We start from the raw sequence: 22,855 nt of genomic DNA on the forward strand, positions 1-22,855 counted from the left end.
TGTAGCCTGCAACCGCTCTAGATGTGCTACATGTAAACACAGCCACTAAAATAACTGGCACAAAAGGAACAACAGTCATCACCCCTTCCTCCTCATGTATTATTGCCAGAGTTGTCTACTGTATTATTTGCAAGAGTTGTAATCATTTTTATCGTTTATATATAGATATATTGGAGAAACCAAGAGAAGACTTATTGATCAGTTTGTTGGACACCATAGGACCATCAGAATTAAGAATTTGTCATTGCCTGTGGCAATGTATATATCTATATATATCACTCTTATTTCTAGAATGCCAAACAAGCATATCACTCTTATTTATAGAATGCCAAACAAGCATGAAATCAGTCTCACTGGTTCACAATCCTGCTCCTGCAGCTCTCCTGCAGTTTCTTGTTGTCACAGTGATATTCCATGTCAACAGTTACTTTTATGTTCAGTTTCTTTTTTGTTCAGTTTTTTTTTGGAGTTGGAGACCTTTGCCTCCTTTTTGTCTTCCCATTCTTTGCCTGTCATTAGTATAAGTCTATAAATGTCTATCGTTTACATGTCTGTGTTGTCAGTGCTTGGACCAAATACCTGGCATGCTACGCGTTCTTTGTTAAGTGTTTGAATAAACGTATGTTTCTGTTTCCTACGACTCATCGCCGCATCCTGATTAGCCTCCTGTCGTCACAGAAACACAGACTGACGAAGGATGGCAGGGAAAGGGAAAAAAGTAAAGGTAAGAAGGTACGCAAACGCCATCCCCCAGCCCTCACAGAAAAGCCCTCCTTATTCTTGGGCATACTCCTGACTCCCAAAGCAGGGGAGAGTGCCACTGGGTGAATTGGGGAGTGTGGTCCGGGTGGGGACTCGGTGAAGTCGTACTGACCCACATCGGGCTACCAGGACTGGTACAATGAAGTCCAATACTCGGAGTCGGACTCTGTTGAGTCCTACTACCCCGCGGAGAGACCCTCCATCATCCTGGCTTCGCCGCACACTCTCACAATAGGGGAGGAGGCCACTGGGTGATTTTGGGGGGGCCCTGCTTATGGTCCAGGGTCGGACTCTGTGGAGTCCTGCAGAGACCAGCCAGACTACGAGAATCGGCAGATGGAAGAGGACTCCGCTGGGTCCTATGACCCTTACATGGACTATTATGAGGGCTACATTGATTATGGAGAGAGAGGGGAGTACAGCGACATCAGTCTGTGGTCGGATTTGGGGTCCGATTATGTGGAGGATCCACCGATGGAGGTGGAGGAGGTCCTCTATGGGGATTCTCTTGCAAACAGTCACGTAAGGTCTGTCGTCTCCGGGAATGACGAACCTCCGGCATCTATGATACCACCCAAGGCTCTGCCCAGGAGGTATCGCCTAGGGACAAGCAAGCCAGCCTGTGTAAAACTCCTAGAGTTGACCTCGTCCAAGAAGGAAACTCCCTTCACTAGGGCACACTGCCCTCGAACTCATGCGCCCAAACCGAAGCCTCGTAAAGGCAGGAAGGAGGCGGCACCAGTGCCCACCCCAGAGATGGGAAAGGTAGCTGGTGCGCTTCCTGAGGTGGGACAGCAAAGGTTGCCAGTATCTGTTGTCATCTTGGTCCCTGTCCATCTCTCATCTGTCTTGCTCATGCTAGCTTGTGTCGGGTCGTTCGGTTCTCGCGCCTCGCCATCTGGTGTTGGTCTTGGGGCTGCAGCCCAATAGGCTGGCACACTGGGAGTTGGGGAGGGGCTCTGTCATGGTAAAGCCCCTCCCCCCGAACGTCTCCTTATGTGTGTTCATCAATGTTGCCACGCCTTCCCTGTATCTCACAACTGCTCCTTATTGTGTCATTAGTATTCATATAAAAATGTCTATCGTTTACGCGTCTGTGTTGTCAGTGTTTGAACCAAATAGCCTGTGTACTTTGTTAAGTGTTTGAATAAACATGTGTTTCTGTTTCCTATGACTTGTCCACACATCTTGCTTAGCCTCCTGCAGTTACACAGTAGTAAACACAGGTATGTGAGATACAGTGATGAAATTACCACTACACAATCAGTGGGATTCCATTTGGCAAAATGAATCACTTAAATTACTTTTCAAAATAAACCGTTTTACTCTGCAGGAGTATTTAAGCTTAGCACCAAAAAAGTTTACAGCTTGAACTTTGTACTCAACCCATTAAATATGAGAGCACACTGTCCCAGAATTACCAACTCTCAATAAAATAAGCATATGAAGCAAACACTAAAAACAACTTCAAATTATGTCCTATTTACACAAACTGAAATTGACTATACACTGTTACAAAATTGACCAGTCACTCAAAGTAATGTAATAAATTGAACACCTTTAAAGCCAGCAGATTCAAACAAAAGAATAAGCATTGCAGGGCTAGGAAAGATCTCTCCAGCATGTCTGGTCTCAGCACTTACAATATTTTGTTTCAGGGCAATGTCTCTGGCTCACACTGCACTCCACACAAGCACAAATAGCCCTACATAGTATTTCTGTCACTTCGAGTTGTGAGGGTTACTGTGATGTCTAACCTGAGGTACTGGTAGCTTCAGGGGCTATGGGGCAGCTTTTTGTCCCATGTGGGCTGAACTCAAGAACCCCAAGGACAACTTGAAGAGAGGATACTAAGGTTTACAGCCCTTATACTCTGCTTGAAATGTACTAGGAACTATGGCTAATAGCTATTCTGCTAACGCATACACCACAACTAAGTTATACAGCAAGTTGTATGTGCTCCCTGAGTTTGCACCATGTTTACAGAATGTAGCACATGTAATAAGTGAATTGCCAAATTCTTATAAAGATATCTCTGTGCTAATGACAGATCTCCATAGTTTTTGTACACTCCCACCACTCAGATGACGTTTTTGAGCACAGTAATACACAGCTGTGTCTTCAATCTCCAGATTCTGGCCTTGCAGTGTTATTGCACTATTGGAAGTGTCTGGTGAAGTAAATTTGGGTTTCAGTGAATCTTTATGGTGTAAGCTTCCACCAATGCCTACATAGGCAACCCTTTCCAGACATTTTCCTGCAGACCTTACAGCAGATGGTCACTGACTGGCCAGGTCGGATGCTCAAAGAACTGGGCTGTGTCTGGTCAACACAGTGAACATCTGTGACAAAAAAAGAAAATGAAAAATGCATTGATGCAATGTTATCAGTCATCCTCAAGACAGTCACACAATGTAGATTAGCATGTTATGATAATAAACTCTTAAACTCAATAAACTCACTGGATATCCTGGTTAGCATCAACATCAGTAGTGCCACAGACAGCATGGTTTGTGTTGACGCTGAACTGGAGGGAGCTACTCTACTGTGCTCTGCAGAGCTGACGGACTGCTGTGGACAGCACTGTCACTCCAGCTCTGTAGTGAAGCTTAAGTGAGGGACCACTGATTTGCATAAAGGCTCATGAGACACCCACAAACAGAAATTTGTAATAATGTCTGTCAGCTGACTATGTGTATGTCATGTTTTTGCAGTTTACCAGTAAATGGTATTCCAGTATGATGTACATATTGTGAATATTATTAATATGAATTGATTCATTCATTCATTCATCATGATGCAATATATTAAAAACGTTTGACCAATGTTTGACTGATCCTCCACAACCTGAGAGATTCTGCTCAAATTGATCATAGTTGCATGGTAACTTAGGAAAGTCGTAGAAATATGAGGACACCAAATCCACACACAGAATTATAATAAAAAGTCCATGACAATGAATGACATGATAAACATCTTTCAGTGAGTTTAATGAAATGTATACTGTGTGTGGAAGACATATGTGACACGCACATGAAGGTCATTTTTGGGAAGTCCTGTTGGCTGTTTATGGCACTGCAATCTGATCACTTTCCTTCGCTATAGAATGGAGTATTTAGTTCAGCGCAAGCAGTCACTGTAATTCAGATTCAGACAGGAATGAGATATTCATGTTAATTAACATGTACATGGCTTTGCATATGTATATCTCACTAGACATATGAATGAATAATTTTCATGGCTATAACCCACAAAAATGTACCTTTTTTGTGCTTTTTTTTTTTTCAAATTGGTGATTTAGAATTAAAATCTAAATATTTTTTTGTCTTTTTCTTATTTTATTTATCTGACACTCTTACCAGTGCAACACCCACTACACTGCCAGTGCCATTTCAGTGTCACTGCCATGTTGACAATGGTCTAAAACCCAAAGAAGAGCAGTGCACTTGTGTGTGTGTGTGTGTGTGTGTGTGTGTGTGTGTGTGTGTGTGTGTGTGTGTGTGTGTGTGTATGTGTGTGCGCGCGTGCAAATATGTGTGAGCTTTTTGCACTGGGGATTTTTGTGTAGGCCTCTTGGTACTTTGTGGTATGCTTAGTCTTAAGGTTTTGGCCTGTAATAATACACTGTTGCTGGAGGTGTCTGCAGAGAAACTGATCTTGCTCTTTAGACTGTGGAAAAAGTCAATCCATTCCATGGGTTGTCCTGCTGAGTGTCGTATACAGTTTGTGTACCCCTCTCCTGTGGCTGAGTACCTTACAGGGAATGGAAAATGCTTTAACAACCATAACAGGAGGCTGAATAAGCACAATACTTTTAGAACCTGTGAACAGTTAAGATGTTTTAAAATAGGTGACAATCAGTTGCTGTCAAAACATCAAATTGCACTTTCTACTAGTCTATACTGCACTCTGTACTGTACTAGAAAATATTTAATTAGTATAGTATACAACTCAAAAGTTACAAGAAGTGTAGAGAACATGACTTCTGTTCAAGATGACCTGTGGACATTTCTTCTCTCAGCAGATATAGGGGGTTAGATTTGCATAAAAATGTAACTTCTTTAATTTCACGTCAAACACAGATCCAATGTTTGTTTTCAGAAAAGAAATGGAGCAAAGGAGTTTTCATTCACATTGAAATTTGCATTCACATTTATTGCCAACACTGTAACATTATATAATTGAGTGGAAGTCAATGTGCACTAGGTAACAAAGTGAGAAACAAAAAATAAATGAACCAAATAATATCACATAAATTCCTAACTATGTTACACAATTCTATTTTGATTCATTAAGAAGTTTAAATGACCTTCATGAATGCTGACGTAAACATTAATTAATTATGCAATATGTATGTAAGATGTATGTAAGGAAATAAAAATCTATTGTTTAGAATGAAAAGAAAGAGTCCTTGGGTACAATGTTTTACAGCATGATAGCTATAGCTAAATTAGTTACTCTGAGAGTAACTAGAGTATCTAAATTAAAATATCTAAAACAATTTCAGCATGGTCTGCTTGAATAAACTGATTTAAAAAAAAAAGGTTATATAAAAGGAGGCGATCCTCCATTCTTCTAATTTATTTATCAAATTGGATCTGTAAAAAAAATTATCACAGAGAATGATACAATAATAGAATGATAATCACAATAGAATGGTAAGAACATATAAGCATCAAATGAGTATTAAATATAGAAGGTACTGGATTGAGTACTAAAGGACAGAGTATTATTTATATACCTCCGAGATTTACATTGTGAAAATGTTAATTTAGCTCTATTTTTATTTAGCTCGATTAATGTTTTGTAAGGTCTACAGCCTGAAGTCTATTTCTAAAACTCTATACTGAAAAAGTGACAAAGCATATTTAAATTCATACATTTACATTACTGTGTCAGTTCTGAGAACACAGGTGTTTCCTGAAAGTCAGGCACCATTACCTCTGAAAGTCATGCATTATTAACAGTGAAATGTATTATATTTTGTGACATGGAAATTTAAAATGATACCTCCATTTTGTGATTATCAGTAATTTAATATATGTTTGGACCTATATTTGACAATTTTGATGTTGACATTACAAATATATCTACTTTTCGGGTTGCATTCACACCATATGATGACAGCTAACATTGTAGCTCAGTTTATGTCAGGTACAATATATATATATATATATATATATATATATATATATATATATATATATATATATATATATATATATATATATATATATTGTGTTAAGTGTCATACTTGTACAAACATGATAAAACCTATAAAAATAACAATTGAATTTTTGCAAAAGTATGGCAAAGTAATAGAAATTGGTCACTTCTATAGCGCTGCATATTTTAATTAGAATATGTTAGCTAGCCAGGTATGCTTAACATTGTTCATGTGGAGTGAAGAATCCAAGAATCACCTGCAGTATTTTATGACTTTTCATAGACTTGTTTTCCACAAGAAGTTCTCTGGTTCTGTATAACCGTCTGCTGGTAGTTTGACCCTGGCCTTTATCAATGATGATTTCTGCACCAACTCAGCAGCATCAGGTCACTTATCAGCAACAGGTCAGTGCTTAAATCCTTATGAAAATGTAGAAATTATTTCTCTGTGAAGCATAAATCTATTTCTATCCTATCTTGTTCAGTTGCTTAATAAGAAACTAAATGTGTAACTATGCTACTTGAAACAGGTTTGTTGCAATACACCAAGCTTTCATTTTTAGTGTACCTAGACCATTTAACCTAAAAATAAATAAATTAAATTACTGAGTTGGATTCAGAAGGTGCATATCCTCTGTACGAACTGAAGTGAATGTTAAAAATTTCTTTACTGTGTTGTTCATGTTTCACATTTATATTTACATTTCAGTGTTTCACTGAAAGCAGACTGCACTGAGCTTCCATTTTTTGCTTTTGTGGCCTCTAATTTGTGTCACTGCGAGGATGTAGCACAGTAGCACACAGTTGTGTCTTCATGCTGGAGGTTCTGCCCTTTTAATGTTACTGTGTTCCTGGAAGTGTCTCTGGAGATGCTGAACTTGTCTTTCAGAGACTCTTTTAAGGTCTGTCTCCACCTGAATAAATTAGTCCAATCCACTCCAGAACTTTCCCTCCTACCTGCCGCATCAAAGATACATGGACACTGGTTACGGAAGTAGAGACCTTGCAGTTTATGGTCACAGTTTGACATGGATGGATCATTAAGGATTCAGGCTGAGTGAGTTCATAAGAACGGACCCCTGTAAAAAGTATTAGAATTACCACAAAATATAGGGAAAGATGAATAATGCACTTTGTAATGCACAAAATGTAAAGTTTTCATATAAAGTCAAACTCACAGGACAGAGTTACCAGAAGCAGGAATAAATATGCAGAAAGCATTATTATGTTTTTCAGGTTTAAGAGGAGGGAGTTCTTATTGTAGTATGTGAACTATTTAAGGAAGGGAGCCTGAACACAATATTTGCATTTACACATGTGACTAATAATGGAATTTAAAGAAACACATACTTTTTGGAATTGGCACCACACTGAAAATGTAGTGTTTAAAAATATATTCTTTTGTTAGTCACAAACTGTGAGTTTAGAAATATATTTTAAGTTGCAGTACATATTCACTGAAATTTTATATTTTTAACCTCACCATTGTCCTTTTGGTCGGTTTGGTGAGCTACATTCTTTGGCGCAGTTATATCACTTAAAATGTTATGCCATCAATTGATTTAAATGTTCATATTTGGCAAGACTAAATAGGCTGAATAATAAATATGCCCACTTGTTTTTGTGTTAGTTCCAAACTATCATTATTTCCTCTCTGCTATCTATCCAGCTGGTGAGATCTAATTTCTTTGCATTCATTTTTGAGGATGCAGGATCAATGGAATATTAAGCCTCTGGCTAGATATTAAAAGCTAATCAAACTGAATTCGATTTAATATTGAAGGCTCACTGCTTCTAATTAGGCACTGAAAGTTTCATTGTTATTAACCACTTATTTGGCAAAAAAAATCTTCACTTCTTTTTTCAAACTGCAGTGACAGAGGACAGATCTCCAAATGATTGCAAGATTACTAAATCATGGATGATTTTGCACAAGGAAGCTAAACTGTAACACTGTGGTTTATGCACACAGTAACACAGGTGTGTCGTTATTTGATATAAAATTTATTAAAGTTGATATAATTTGATATAGTTCCATTTTGTATCATTAAGAAGTTCAGAGGACCAATAAACATGTGGTCATGTTTATTCACTGTATACCTTTTTTTTTTTTTTTTTAACAGACTCTCACAGTAACAATGTTTTCTTCAGAGGTTATTTTTGAACAGGAATGTTGCTGAATTATGTCACCGTGGTTCATGAGCACAGTAATATACAGCTTTTTCTTCTTTCTGCAGATTCTGCCTTTGAAAGGTTACTGTGCTGCTAGTGTCTCTGGAAACTTGAAACCTACTCTTCAGTTAATCACTGTAGTAGATGTTACCGCTACCACATATTTGCCGAATCCACTCCAGAGTTCTTCCTGCAGGCTGCCATGTCCAGCGTGTACAGTAGCAGTAGGTTATTTTGATATTTCCAAGTTAAATATCTAATAAATTGTAATAATGACCTATATAATAATTCAGTCCATTAATCCAATTATATGAACTGGTGAGCTGGTCTAAGGTCAACAACCTGTTTCTGAATGTCGACAAGACAAAAGATATGGTTGTTGACTTCAGGAGAGCAAGGCGAGATTACTCCCTGCTTGCCATCAACGGCTCCTCAGTGGAGATCATCAAGAACATCAAGTTCCTTGGTGATCACTTAGCGGAGAACCTCACCTGGACCCTGAACACTAGTTCCATCATCAGAGAGCCCAGAAATGTCTTTACTTCCTTCAGAAGCTGAGGAAAGCCCATCTGCCATCACCCATCCTCACTACCTTCTATAGAGGTACTATAGAGAGCATCCTGAGCAGCTGCATCATTACCTGGTTTGGGAACTGCACCGCCTTTGACCGCAAGACCCTCCAGAGAATAATGAGAACAGCTGAGAAGATCATTGGGGTCTCTCTTCCCTCCATCACGAACATCTACACAACACGCTGCATCCGGAAAGCCACCAACATTGTGAAAGACCCCACACACCCCTCACATGAACTGTTCACCTTTTTGCCATCTGGAAGAAGGTACTGCAGCATCCAGTCCCACACCTCCAGACAGCTTCTTCCCAGAAGCCATTAGACTCCTGAACTCTGGCTAACTCCAATCCCAATTCAGATTCCAAAAACGGGCACTTTTATATACATACACACATACACACATGCTTATACATAATCACACACACTCACACACACACATACATACATACATACATATGTACACACATACATACATACATACATATATACACACATACATACATACATACATGCATACATACATACATACATACATATCCATACACACATACGCACATGCTTATACATAGTCACACACACTCCCACACACACATACGTACATACATACATACATATCCATACACACACTCACACATTGTTTTGCATCGGACTAGTGCTGAAGTCAAACTTCACACAAATAAACTATGCACTCCTGTTGTAGTCTTGCACATTATCTGACTTGCTGCTAGAGTACTGTACTAAACCAGCACTGTACTTTGAACTGTTCTGGCTGCTACCAGTGACTGCTATGTTCAGTATAGCATGTCACTGACTCCTATGCACAACTCACTTTACATATTCCTAGTACTGTGTTCTGGACTAAATAACTGCACTGTCTACTCATTTTGTATTTGTCCTGTCCTGTATTTATTATTGTTTATTTAATGTTTATGACATTTTGCACTATATCGAACTGTTTGCACTTGTGTAGCATGTTTTGTGTTGCACTGATGTTTTGTGTTGCACCATGGTCCTGGAGGAACTTAACTATACCGCTTCCAGATTCCTCCCCAGTAGTGGAGTCACTGACACTAACCCTGTGTGCGTGTAGTCAGTTCTTACACTCGCCCGCTCTGTCATTAATTTCTGGCACTATCAGGCAGTGTACATAAACCTTGCTCTCTGTTCCCTCTGCACATAGTCTCACATTTTCCTGTGGATTTATACTAGGACTAATATGGCTTGTTTATTCCCAGTCATTGTCCTACAACAAGTTGTTTGTTTATCACTTCTGTTAAAATATACATGCTCTGTCAGACATCAGGATTTCTTTTTACATGTGTAGCAGAGACAGGAGATAAACACTAGTGTTTAGTGGCACTCTTTACAACAGACCAGCTAAGATGGCTGCGATCAACATAACAGGTCACCACTGTAATTTGACTCAAGATGGAGATTCAAGGCTTAACTTTTAAAATGTAAGTATTCTAAATATTTCCTACCTACATGCTCTGACAGGAAACAACTGTTTGTGTGCCACATACATGCAAAAATGACACAAGCTAATGAATGTTTTAGTCCAAAAATGAAAACTTTTGAGACACCTGACTTACCTTTTTTACTGTCCGTGAGATTGCGTCGCTATCATTTTTAGACACGAAGTGCAATATAACTAACACTTCTCTGCCATATAAATGATTATCATAAGTAAGTGTGTGTGTGTGTGTGTGTGTGTGTGTGTGTGTGTGTGTGTGTGTGTGTGTGTGTGTGAGAGAGAGAGAGAGAGAGAGAAAGAGAGAGAGAGAGCATGCACATGTACAGAAACAGAAAAACTACATAACAAACAAAAATGTGCATATTGATGCTTATGATTACTCCCACATGGCAGGCAGGAAAGCAAGAGATTCAAAATAATTGTAACAAAAGCATGTTTAAGATAATCACATGGTTTTCCTTAATAAGGTCAGCATTCACACACACACACACACACACACACACACACACACACACACAGCATTTCACAACAGTTTCATGTCACTGGAATGTTTGACATCATAACATGGAAAAGTAAGTGAAATATTTTACTCTGTCTAAGATCTCTTAATTTTCATCTACACTGAAATGAATGAGGAAGTGTTTTTGTACAGTTTTCCCTCTGTCCTCTCTCACTGTGACTCTCTAGCACAGTAATACACAGCAGAGTCTTCTGGCTTCAGTTGACTCATATGCAGGTAGAAATTAGAGCTGTCCTTAGATGCTGTGAACCTGCCCTGTACTGCCTGGGCTGTGCTCTTGCTACTCTCAGAATAATAGTAAATGATCCATTCGAGTCCTTTCCCAGGAGCTTGCCGGATCCAGTGCATGTAAGCACCCCCCACACTGAATCCACTGCAGGCACAGGTCAGTTTGTGGGATCCACCTGGAGTGACTGCTACTGGGTGAGGACAACCTGGGACTGGACACCTAAACAGATGCACAAAGGAAATAATATCACAGTGCATTAAAATTATCATTATGCTTCAAAATGGTTACTAATAGATACAAGACTCACGTGTTGTAATCAGCAGTAACAGCACCAGCGTAGATGTGAGGAACATGGTTTGCTTAGAGCTGAAACTCATTAGAGTTATTAGACACCTGGAAATCATCTACAGACTTTCAGCCTGCTCCTCTAAATATAAGGAAGTTCCATGAGAACTTTGCATAACAAGTCAATCACATGACAAATGCTGCATGGCTAGTGAGGGTACATTAAACATGTTTGTATTTTCAGTGAGGGGTGCAGCCAACTGTAGTGTAAGTGAAACATGAATGAATACTGAGTAGTGATCTTGGTCTTTAACATGACTTTGCATTTTTAAGTTTTGTGCTGGACATGCCTTGAGTATTAAATTGAGTAAGAATCAAGAAATTAAAATTCTACTGTTATAGAAAAGCTGTATGTCTGTAAAATACACATAATTGATTTCAGGTAACTGCATCCCTTACCTTGGACTCCATCTGGTCAAACCTGCCCTAGCACCAGTGATCTCAGATCCAGAGACGTGACACATTTACTAAGTCCCCAGGAGACCTAACCTGAACAGGGGTGAATTATGCTGGTAAACTCAAGAAGTCATTTAAATGCCACCTGTTTTCAAACTTTTTCATGACGTGAACAGCACCCTATGTGCATGCACCTGGGCTGTCCCACCCCTTGAACTTGCCAGCACCTGTCATGATTGGCTGATTGGCCCCTCCTAGCATCTTTGTCTCCATGGTTTCCCTGCCTCATGTCATTGTTTCATATTCTCCGTTCCTGTTCTGGTCCGTTTTCGTTTTCCCTGTCTCATTTGTATCACCTGTGTCTTGTTCAGTTCTCATAAGTACATGCATATATATCCTGTGTGTGTTCAGTATCATCATTAGTCACTGTTACTCCATACCTTGTTTGTTATTGCTTGTGTTATTTGTTCGTATTGCTGCTTGTGTCATTTTTATTTTGTTGTAGCCTGCTTCTATTTTGGTCTTCATGTGTATTGTTCCCCTTAATATGTATTCCCAGATTCTCCGTGTTGGTTCTATTAGTATTTGTGTAGGTATTCCTCTCCTTCCCTCCTTTTTTCTTAATTCCAAGTCTGGGTTCTGTTGCTTGTTGGTAACCATGAATGTACATGATGTTTGACCGTTTGCTGCCACTGGACTGTTTGATGTTTTTTTCTTGTTTGTGTTGTCACACCACCTACATTACAGTTATTTTGGGTTTACACATTGCAGTCTTATACTTTCCTAATATTATTACGTGATACTGCTCACAATAAAGTAATGTCTAACAGCCTTCATCGATATGCAAGAATAAACATAATACGCATCACTCACTATATAGATTGGGCAATTATTAACTTTTTCCTTAGTTTGTATTGTATCGCCAGCTTTTCATTGTTCTATGTAATTTCATTGTCATGTCAAATGACTTTTTAGGGGCTGTAACCAAGCTCAGTTTGTAACTATTCTCATATATTCTGCCTATTCTTTCATTCATTTTGTTCAATTTTGGTCACATAATAAATATATGTAATATAAAATATGAGTATATTCATTTGTAGGCAGTTTATTTTACATTTATTGAAATTAGTAACTTCTAAACAACACATTGTTTTGCTGCTTCTCTTTGGCATCTCCTTGCAGGGTTTCTGTACAGCTGTCTGTATCAGTCCCAGCACAGTGACTCTCTAGCACAGTAACACACAGCAGTGTCTTCTGGCTTCAGTTGACTCGTATGCAGGTAGAAATTAGAGCTGTCCTTAGATGCTGTGAACCTGCCCTGTAGTGTCTGGGCTGTGCTCTTGTAAGAATCAGAGTAATAGTAAATGATCCATTTGAGTGCTTTCCCAGGAGCCTGACGGATCCAGTGCATGTTAGTGTCCCCCACAGTGAATCCACTGCAGGCACAGGTCAGTTTATGGGATCCACCTGGAGTGACTGCTACTGACTGCTCAGACTGGGTGAGGACAATCTGACAGTGGACACCTAAACAGATTGACAAAGAAACATTGTCAAAGTGGACTCGATTCATAAATCACTTCTTAGTTTTAATGTAGTTTGTTACTGAGACAGATGAAAGACTACATGTAGCAACCAGCACCAACAGCAGTGTAGATGTGACAAACATGGTTGGTTTAGAACTGGATGTTCTTGGAGCAGAAAGCTACCTAGAGATCCTCTTCAAACTTTCTACCTGTTCCACTAAATAGAGGAAAAGGATTCAATGAGAAATTTACATAACAAGTCAGTGTCATGAAACAACACAGGATGGATGTTAAGTACATTTTCAGCGAGGGGCAGAGTCTATTGGTGGTATATGACTGAATATGAGTAAAGATGAATGATTTTACTGTTGGAGATACACTGAATAAAAATCAATTAAAAAAATTCAGAGTGATAATACATGACCTATTCAAGTCCTTTATCTGGAGTCTGACATATTCAGTACATCAGTGCCCACACACTGAATCCACTGCAGACAAAGTTCAGTTTGTAGGGTAGCACCTGGAATGACTGCTACTGTCTGCTCAGACTGGGTGAGGACAATCTGGGTTTGGACTCCTAAACAAACGTTACTACAGAAAATAAGAATAATCCCTATTGTGCTTTAGTCTACAGTCCTCATTGATAGAAATCTAAATCTGTTTATCAGCAGTGTCAGTGAAATGTGAGGAACATGGTTTCTGTAGAATGGAAACTGGTCAGTTAGCTAGAACTGAAAACCTCACCAATCCTTCTACCTGTTCTATTTAAGTTATTCTATATATTAATGAATTCTTAATTGAGAAATTTGCATTACATGGCAATCTGAACTGATATGAATCCATAAGCATTTACTGGATTAATTGGTAAAATTATAAATAATAAAATAATAAAATTAATCCCTATTATGCCTTAAAACTGATGGTCTGCAGTCCTCATTCAAATAAATCTAAGTCTGGTTATCACCAGCTTCAGTGTAAATATGAGGAACATGGTTTTTGTGCAACTGGTCAGTTAGCTAGAACTGAAAAGCTCACCAATCCTTTTACCTGTTCTATATATTAAGCTATTCTAAATATAAATTATATTTTCATTTCATTTCAAATTTGACTAACATGGCAATCTGAACTGAGATGAATCCATAAGCATTTATTGGATTAAATGGTTGCCTTGGGAGTGCATCACAAACCAAGTTCACAAGGTTTTTGTAAAGCGTAACCACTAGCTCTTCTTACTGTGAGTCTCTTGCACAGTAATATACAGCTGTGTCTTCAGTTTGCAGATTCTGTCCTTGTAATGTTATCGTGTTACTGCCAGTGTCTCTAGAGATGCTGAACTTGTTTTTTAGTTTATCACTGTAAGCTGTACCCCCACCACTATGGATATACCCAATCCACTCTAGGGCTTTTCCTGCAGGTTGTCGGATCCAAGCTGTGTGCGAGCTAGTAACAGAATATGAGACTTTGCAGTTGATGGACAGACTCTGGCCTGGCTGCACTGTCATGGAAGCAGGCTGAGTCAGTTCTTCACCATGCACATCTGTAAATAAGAAAATATGATGTAATTAACTACAAATAAAAATATTACACTTCAATCTTGAATTTAAAAGTCATCAAAATAGGACTGTGTTTGCAGGAAGTTAAATACATAAATCAATAACTCACAGGATGCAGCTGCCAGCAGGAGTAGAAGAGGTGTGGAGAACATGGTTGTGTTGTTGTTCTGGAGTGATCTCTGCTCTCCAGAGCTTAACTGCCTCATCACCTAAATAGAGAGAGATTGAGGTTGGAAGCTTGCATTTGCATATCTGGATACCCATGAAAGAAAAAGGTATTTAAGACATGGATTATGGACAAGTGCAATGTCACTGCAAGCTGCTTTTTGAGAATAAACATAAAGAAACATAAGAAGCCATTATTTTAAAAGTACAAAGAAAACAGTGGCTATAAAAATACAATCTCATGATGTCTCACATTCAGCTATTTATTTGTTTCTTTGTTTATTTTTGTTTTTTTTTCCTTTTAGGAAAGGAAACATTCATGATCCTACAAGGTTGCAAAGGAAACATTTCTTAATAAACTTCAATGTTTTAAATCATAATCTTTATCACAATCAAGTTTGTAATATAGTTTCAGTAGATGCTGGTAACCTACCCTGTACTGCATGAGCTGAGCTCTTGCTACTCAGAATAATAGAAAACAATCCACTTGAGTCTATTCCCAGGAACCTGGCAGATCCAGCACATGCTGATTTTTGGACTCTCCAACACTGAACCTTCTGTAGGCAAAGATCAGTGTGTGGGCCCCATCAGGAGCCACTACAATGAATGCACAGACTGTGTGAGGACAAACTGGTATGGGACATCAGGAGCCAAAATCACTCACTGTTAAATTTGTTGGTCTATTTAATGCATTTATATTTTCACTTATATGTCAACAGATCTGCTCTTTTAGTGTTTCATAAGTATAAAACAATTGTTGAAAAAGCCCTTATATTAGAACTTTAAAAAGTTTCAAGTTTCAAGTTTCAAGTTTCAAGTTTGGTTTATTTGTCACATACATAGTCATACACAGTACAACACGCAGTGAAATGGTGGAATGGTAAGTAAGAAATGGTAAGCCTATGACTAACAGATAGCAAATTGTCTCCACATGTTGGAAAAACAGCCCATTTCCACTAGTCCTAAAATAAATCATCTTTAAGTATGTCGTGTAAAAGGGAAGCCTGACGAATCCAGTGCACATCAGCAGCTCCCACACTGAATCCACTGCAGGCACAGGTCAGTTTGTGGGATCCACCTGGAGCCACTACTACTGACTCCTCAGGCTATGTGAGGACAATCTGAGAGTGGACACCTAAACAGAGACATAAAGAAAACATTATTAGAGATTTCATTTTCATAGTCCATTTAAGGATTTATTGTGGTTTCCCAGTACAAGAGTTACAGACTCACAAGTGGCAATCAGTAGCAGCAGTGAACATATGAGGAATATGGCATGAATGAATCCAGACATGATAAATAAGATCCTTGTGACACAGTGATCCTCTGCAGAATGTCTGTCTTCTTATTTTTGTACAGAAAAGTTCAATGAAAAATTTGCATAATGAGGGAACAGCATAAGAAATTACTGACTGCAGTTAAATCAGATTGTTTTGCTTTTAAAGTGAAAGGCGCAGTCTACTGGAATACACGTGAAATATAAGGGGAATATTTTCTGGGCAGAATTCACACTGATCTCTAACATGCGGTACTCCTCTTAACATCTTTATGAGGAGATCCTCGTAAACCTTTTTACTGCAAATAGAGGGATGGGGATATGAATGACAAACAAAATTTATGTTATGTTGAGGCTTTACAAACTTTTGAAAATAGACAAGAAGCACAGCAAATACTTCTTAATGATGTTTGAAAGAAAGAAAGAAAGAAAGAAAGAAAGAAAGAAAGAAAGAAAGAATTCTTATCATATGATGTTTAAATGGATTTTATGTTTTATGATGACTGTATGAAATATATATATATATATATATATATATATATATATATATATATATATATATATATATATATATATATATATATATATAAAAGTTCAGATTAAAAGTAGCATGCTACAATTTTACTATGAGGATCACTGCCTTTTTGACCAGTGTTTTCCTACTTCTCGTTTTACTATATTTTTTATTTTAGAGTTATTTTACAGCTGTCTGTATGAGTCCTCTCACAGTGACTCTCTAGCACAGTAATACATGGCAGTGTCCTCTGGCTTCAGTTGACTCATATGAAGGTAGAAATTAGAGCTGTCTTTGGATCCACTAAACCTGCCCTGTACTGCCTGGGCTGTGCCTTTACTAGAGTCAGTGTGGTAGTGCATGATCCATTCCAGTCCTTTCCCAGGAGCCTGACGGATCCAGTGCATCCTATAGCTGCCCAAGTTGAACCCACTACAGGCACAGGTCAGTTTATGAGATCCACCTGGAGCAACTACTAGTGACTGCTCAGACTGGGTGAGGACAACCTGGGACTGGACACCTAAACAGATGCACAAAGCAAATAATATCACAGTGCATTAAAATGATCATTATGCTTTAAAATGGTTACTAACAGATACAAGACTCACGTGTTGTAATCAGCAGTAACAGCACCAGCGTAGATGTGAGGAACATGGTTTGGTTAGAGCTGGAACTCATTAGAGTTATTAGACACCCGGAGTTCATCTACAGACTTTCAGCCTGCTCCTCTAAATATAAGGAAGTTCCATGAGACCTTTGCATAACAAGTCAATCACATGACAAATGCTGCATGGCTAGTGAGGGTACATTAGACATGTTTGTATTTTTAGTGAGGGGTGCACCCTGCTGTGCTGCAAATGGAACATGAATTAATATTTTTATTGATCTTGGTTTTTAAGATGAGTTTATATATCTAGGTTTGTGTTGGACATGCCTTTAGTATTAAATTCAATAAGAATCAAGAAATTCAAATTTCACAATTATAGTAAAATTGTGTGACGATAAAATACAAACATATCATTGATTTAAAAAAACTGCATCCCTTACCTTGGACTCTGTCTGGTCAAACCTGTCTCAGCATCAGTGACAGCATATCCAGAGACCTGACACGTTTTCTGAGTCCCCAGGAGACCTAACCTGTGCAGGAGTGAATTATGCTGATTACATTAGATTGCATTAGAAAAATAATTTATAACAAGGTAAATACTTCCATATATGCAAGGAAACTTGGTTAGATTCCTTGAATAAGATAAATGTCTGAAATCACATAGCCTACAATAATTTGGGGTACATTCTTGGAAACTGCTTCACACTACATAGTCTGATTGTTGGATTTATGGACAGCTGACCAACAGTTAATCTACATACAGAGAACATGGCAAAAAGAAATGAAATCTCCCAAGATGTATCAGTTTCAGCACATTGACTCTCTAGCACAGTAATACACAGCAGAGTATTCTGGCTTCAGTTGACTCATATGCAAGTAGAAATTAGAGCTCTCCTTAGATGCTGTGAACCTTCCTTGTACTGTCTGGGCTGTGTTCTTGCTACTCTCAGAATAATAGTAAATTAGATTTTTGAATCCTTTACCAGGAGCCTGATGGAATCAGTGCATGTAAGCATGAAAGAGTGTCCCAGTTACATTCATGATATTTATAATGTCTGTCTGTCAAAGCATGAGAAACTAGATCTATGTCATGATCTAAAAACTATTACTAGATTAGTGAACAAATTAATGTCAAATGCTTTTACTATACTTTCCAGAACAAAACTGCATATGTCAAATGGTGATAATGTAAATGCAGTAAATCTGCTTCACCCCCCTGAAAAAATATTAATGTGTGCTTTCATGCAGTCCACATTTATAAAATAATTAGAAGCAATGAAAATTGTCCCCAAGATTGCCCCCCAAAATTGTCTTCAAGACTAAACATTCCTACTGTCACAAACAGATCCAGGAACAAAGTTAGGGATCAACACTTTGTACAGGGCTTAAATACAAGGAATAACAAGACTTACAATTAGAAAAAGGTGAATAAAAGATTCCTAATGCTCAGGAGACTGTGATCTCTGCTAATGTGAAGGGAAGCGTCCCGAGCAGACATGACACTTACAATCCAGTGATCTAACAATAATTGTTAGATATGTTTAATCCTGCCTGGAAAGTGAACCATTTCATTAGAAACGTGACTTGTATTTATTATTAATCACACAGCACTGTACCAAAGTACTGGTCATATCACAACAAGAAACAGCTGGGACTTTTGACACAAGGCATCTGATGTCTCAGTACAGCACATTAAATGATTCTTAAAGGATCGTCCGGAGTGTTTGGCTCCACTGATCCAGATTATTCTGATCCACTGCAAGCCCTTTCCTGGAGTAAGCAGAAGTGAAAAATTAAGCAATAATTCTATAGCAACTGTGTTCTACATATGTACTTTCATTCAACTCTATTTATAAACTTACATGATATAGAAATGTTCTGCCTCACTTGTTCCCTTCAACTTAACCGCAAAATAAAATATGCTTGATTACAGTAATAGCAGCAGTGCAAAACTCACATGCAATACTGTCCAAGACAGCTATATAATAACAAGGACATACAGTGTCATTGATGAGAAGCACCAAAGCTACTTCAGTGCTAACAGTGCACCCTTGTAGTGAATTATGTTAAATGTGAGTGAGTTAGTGAGTTAGTATGTGTGTGAGTTACAACCCAGATCATTGAGGTGCTTGGCATCATTACAACTTGATATAAAAACATGTCATGCTGGGTACTTCCAAAGTTCTTTAACAATTGGTTTTTGTTATACTGCCTGACCCCTAATAAACTACACTACCCAGCAGGCTGTTCATCACCCGACCAACGACTCATCCAACCATGAACTTTCGATTGGATCATCATTACCAGAGTATTGAAGTCACCTGTGTTCACTTAGGAATACATAGATAAGGCTGTCTTAATCTACATTCTGTTGCAAAGTATTGCCTCCATTGTTAGTCTGAGTATGCAGAGCATTAGTTCCTTGATTACCTTTCAGTGTATTGAATCTAGTTTTTGTGTTTCTCGTCTCTGATTTTTGCCTGCCCCTTTTGGATTGATCTGCCTGGTTTTTGAATGTTTTTTTCTGGTTTTTGACATGGACTGCTTTTTCATTCATGATTTGGATTACCCCTGATTTTGTCCTTCTGGTATTGACCCTGGTTTTGAGCACAAATAAATCTCATATTTTATATCTGCAAGCATCTGACTTTGCCTGGCCTGTCACAGTTTTAAGTGCAGCATAGTAGCTAAATGCTGAACAGAGACATAAAGAAAATATCAGAGCTTTCATTTTGATAGTCCATGTAAGGATATTGGATTAAATGGTTGCCTTGGGAGTGCATCACAAACCAAACTCACAAGGTTTTTGTAATGTGTAACCACTAGCTCTTCTTACTGTGACTCGCTGGCACAGTAATACACAGCTGTGTCTTCAGTTATATAAATTGCATTTTCATTTCATTTCAAATTTGCATAACATGGCAAACTGAGCTGAGATGAATTCATAAGCATTTACTGGATTTATTGGAATAATGGAAGTGTGTCTCAAACAGAACTCACAAGGTTTTTGTAAAGCGTAATCACTAGCTCTTCTTACTGTGAGTCTCTTGCACAGTAATATACAGCTGTGTCTTCAGTTTGCAGATTCTGTCCTTGTAATGTTATCGTGTTACTGCCAGTGTCTCTAGAGATGCTGAACTTGTTTTTTAATTTATCACTGTAAGATGTACTCCCACCACTATAGATATACCCAATCCACTCTAGGGCTTTTCCTGCAGGTTGTCGGATCCAAGCTGTGCTCCAGCTAGTAACTGAATATGAGACTTTGCAGTTGATGGACAGACTCTGGCCTGGCTGCACTGTCATGGAAGCAGGCTGAGTCAGTTCTTCACCATGCACATCTGTAAATAAAATAATATGATGTAATTAACTACAAATAAAAATATTACACTTCAAACTTCAATTTAATAAGTAATCAAAACAGGATTGCAATTGCAGCAAATTAAATTATTTAATCAATAACTCACAGGATGCAGCTGCCAGCAGGAGTAGAAGAGGTGTGGAGAACATGGTTGTGTTGTTGTTCTGGAGTGATCTCTGCTCTCCAGAGCTTAACTGCCTCATCACCTAAATAGAGAAAGATTGAGGTGGGAAGCTTGCATTTGCATATCTGGATACTCATGAAAGAAAAAGGTATTTTAGAACATGGAATGTAGACAACTACAAGGTTACTGCAATCTGCTTTTTGAGAGAAAAAAACAGTCAGTCATTCTTTTAAAAAGGACAAAGAAAACAGTTCATTCTTGGTTGCCGAATCTCTTTAATAAAATAAAACATTCATGAATCTACAGGGTTGCAGGTCTACATTTGAACCATCTTCAAAGTTTGAAATCATGAACTTCATCACAATCGTGTTTGTAACATAGTTTTAATAGATGTTGTGAAGCTGCCCTGTACTGCATGGACTGAGCTCTTCCTACTCTCAGAATAATAGAAATTAATGCAGTCGAGTATTTTTCCCAGGAATCTGGCAGATCCAGCACATGCTGATTGTTGAGTCTGTCACACTGAACCCTTTGTAGGCAAAGATCAGCCACTACAATGACAGCCACTGCAATGAATTCCTCGACAAAGGGTTTGATGGGATTGGGCTGCTGCAGTACAGGGGCACTGGCAAAAGCGACTTTGAAGTCTTCAAGAGTTATATCAGCAGAGCAGGTCAGTCAGAGGCATGGTAAGGACTGCACACATATCATGCACTTGTCTGTCAAAGGAAAGGGAACAAATCAAAATCATCAATGCAATATGCAACAAAGGATCTACCCAGAAACTCATTTATGACCTCGTTGATATATGCCTAGAAGACAGTGATACAGAAGGAGCAGGAACTGTAGTGTCCAGAAGATGTGCTAAAGTCTGTCTTCCATTCATCACTCTCTTTTAGTTTATAGGCACTGCATAGGTCTAATTCAGTAAAGTACCACGTTCCCCATAGCTGCTTGAGAGCAGCTGGTACTAATGGAAGTGGGTACAGGTATGTAATTTACTTAATTTATGTGATGCTGCTGTCAGTTAGAGATAGAGAAATGTAGAAAAAATGGTTTGTGTTGCAATGATGGGATTTTTCTGTTCGTCAGAGGATAACAGGAATTGCCTCATACAAGACTGAAACTAATTTTTAGTTATCTTGTCATCCAAGTGAGACCATTTTAAAAATATATGTATTATTTTTTATTATATTTTTATTAGATATTTATTATTATTTATTATACTTCATTATAGAGACTAGTTGTTTATTATACTGTAACTAATGACTAAATACCAGGAGATCCTTTACAAAATGTCAGTCCATTATTCTAATTATAGGAAAAGAGAAAGAGAAATTTGGAAAACTGGAAAAATTGGTGGAAAGGGCAAAGATATGACAAATGCAACACTGAGAGTAACAGTATTTTACATATGTTTGCTTTTTCAGTGAGGGATGAGTCCTAGTGGTTTATCAAAATGAGTATATTGACATTTAGCTGACACTTTTATCCAAAGCAACTTACAATTATGACTGAGTACAACTTGAGCATTAAGGGTCTTGTTAAGGGGCCAAGAGATGCAACTTGGCAGTGGTGGGGCTTGACCCAACAATTAACCTATACCACTAAAGCACCTTAACTGCTGAGCTACCACTGCACCGTATGTTAGCACAGAATGTAAATAACTTGAACATTACATTCAGTGTGCATCAGCAAATCTCAGAATTGTTTATGTATTTCTATAACATACTTTTTTTCAAAGTCTCTTATATACAACATTCATATAATTGCTTCTTATTTATATTATTATGAGACTTGTAGTGACTGTTTTGCTATGTAGTCTATCATCTATGCTTCCTAAATAATGCAGATTATGTGATAACTCTAAATAAAACAGCTGTAAAAATTTATTTTTGTATTAACCTTAGCCTCAGCTCTACTGCTGTGGCTGTTCTTGCACAATAATAAACAGCTGAGACTTCAGGCAGTAGGCCAGTGATGTCTAAGAAGAGCATATTACTGCTCGTGTCTCTGGAGATGGTGAAGCGACTCTTAAAGGATCCTGCATAGTCTATGGATCCACCACCCCATATGATCTCAATCCACTGCAGACTT

At 38.2% G+C, this 22,855-nt stretch overlaps 3 gene segments (V, D, J or C); all 3 read right to left on the reverse strand.

The window, feature by feature from the left end:
* LOC113591553 overlaps nucleotides 1–15,382 on the reverse strand; it is a 91,123-nt gene extending 75,741 nt beyond the window's left edge. The window contains 4 exon segments of the C gene segment in view: nucleotides 748–756; nucleotides 14,400–14,695; nucleotides 14,821–14,920; nucleotides 15,310–15,382. Of these exon segments, the coding sequence occupies nucleotides 748–756; nucleotides 14,400–14,695; nucleotides 14,821–14,920; nucleotides 15,310–15,321 (417 nt within the window).
* A 1,370-nt stretch (nucleotides 15,383–16,752) lies between these two features.
* LOC118241168 lies at nucleotides 16,753–17,355 on the reverse strand. The segment is given in 2 exon segments: nucleotides 16,753–17,186; nucleotides 17,275–17,355. Coding segments are annotated over 2 exon segments (381 nt in total).
* A 2,951-nt stretch (nucleotides 17,356–20,306) lies between these two features.
* On the reverse strand, nucleotides 20,307–20,835 carry LOC113569351. The segment is given in 2 exon segments: nucleotides 20,307–20,614; nucleotides 20,741–20,835. Coding segments are annotated over 2 exon segments (351 nt in total).
* Between the last annotated feature and the right edge of the window lie 2,020 nt (nucleotides 20,836–22,855).

This window comes from Electrophorus electricus, chromosome 1, assembly GCF_013358815.1.
Source record: "Electrophorus electricus isolate fEleEle1 chromosome 1, fEleEle1.pri, whole genome shotgun sequence".
NCBI lineage: Eukaryota > Metazoa > Chordata > Actinopteri > Gymnotiformes > Gymnotidae > Electrophorus > Electrophorus electricus.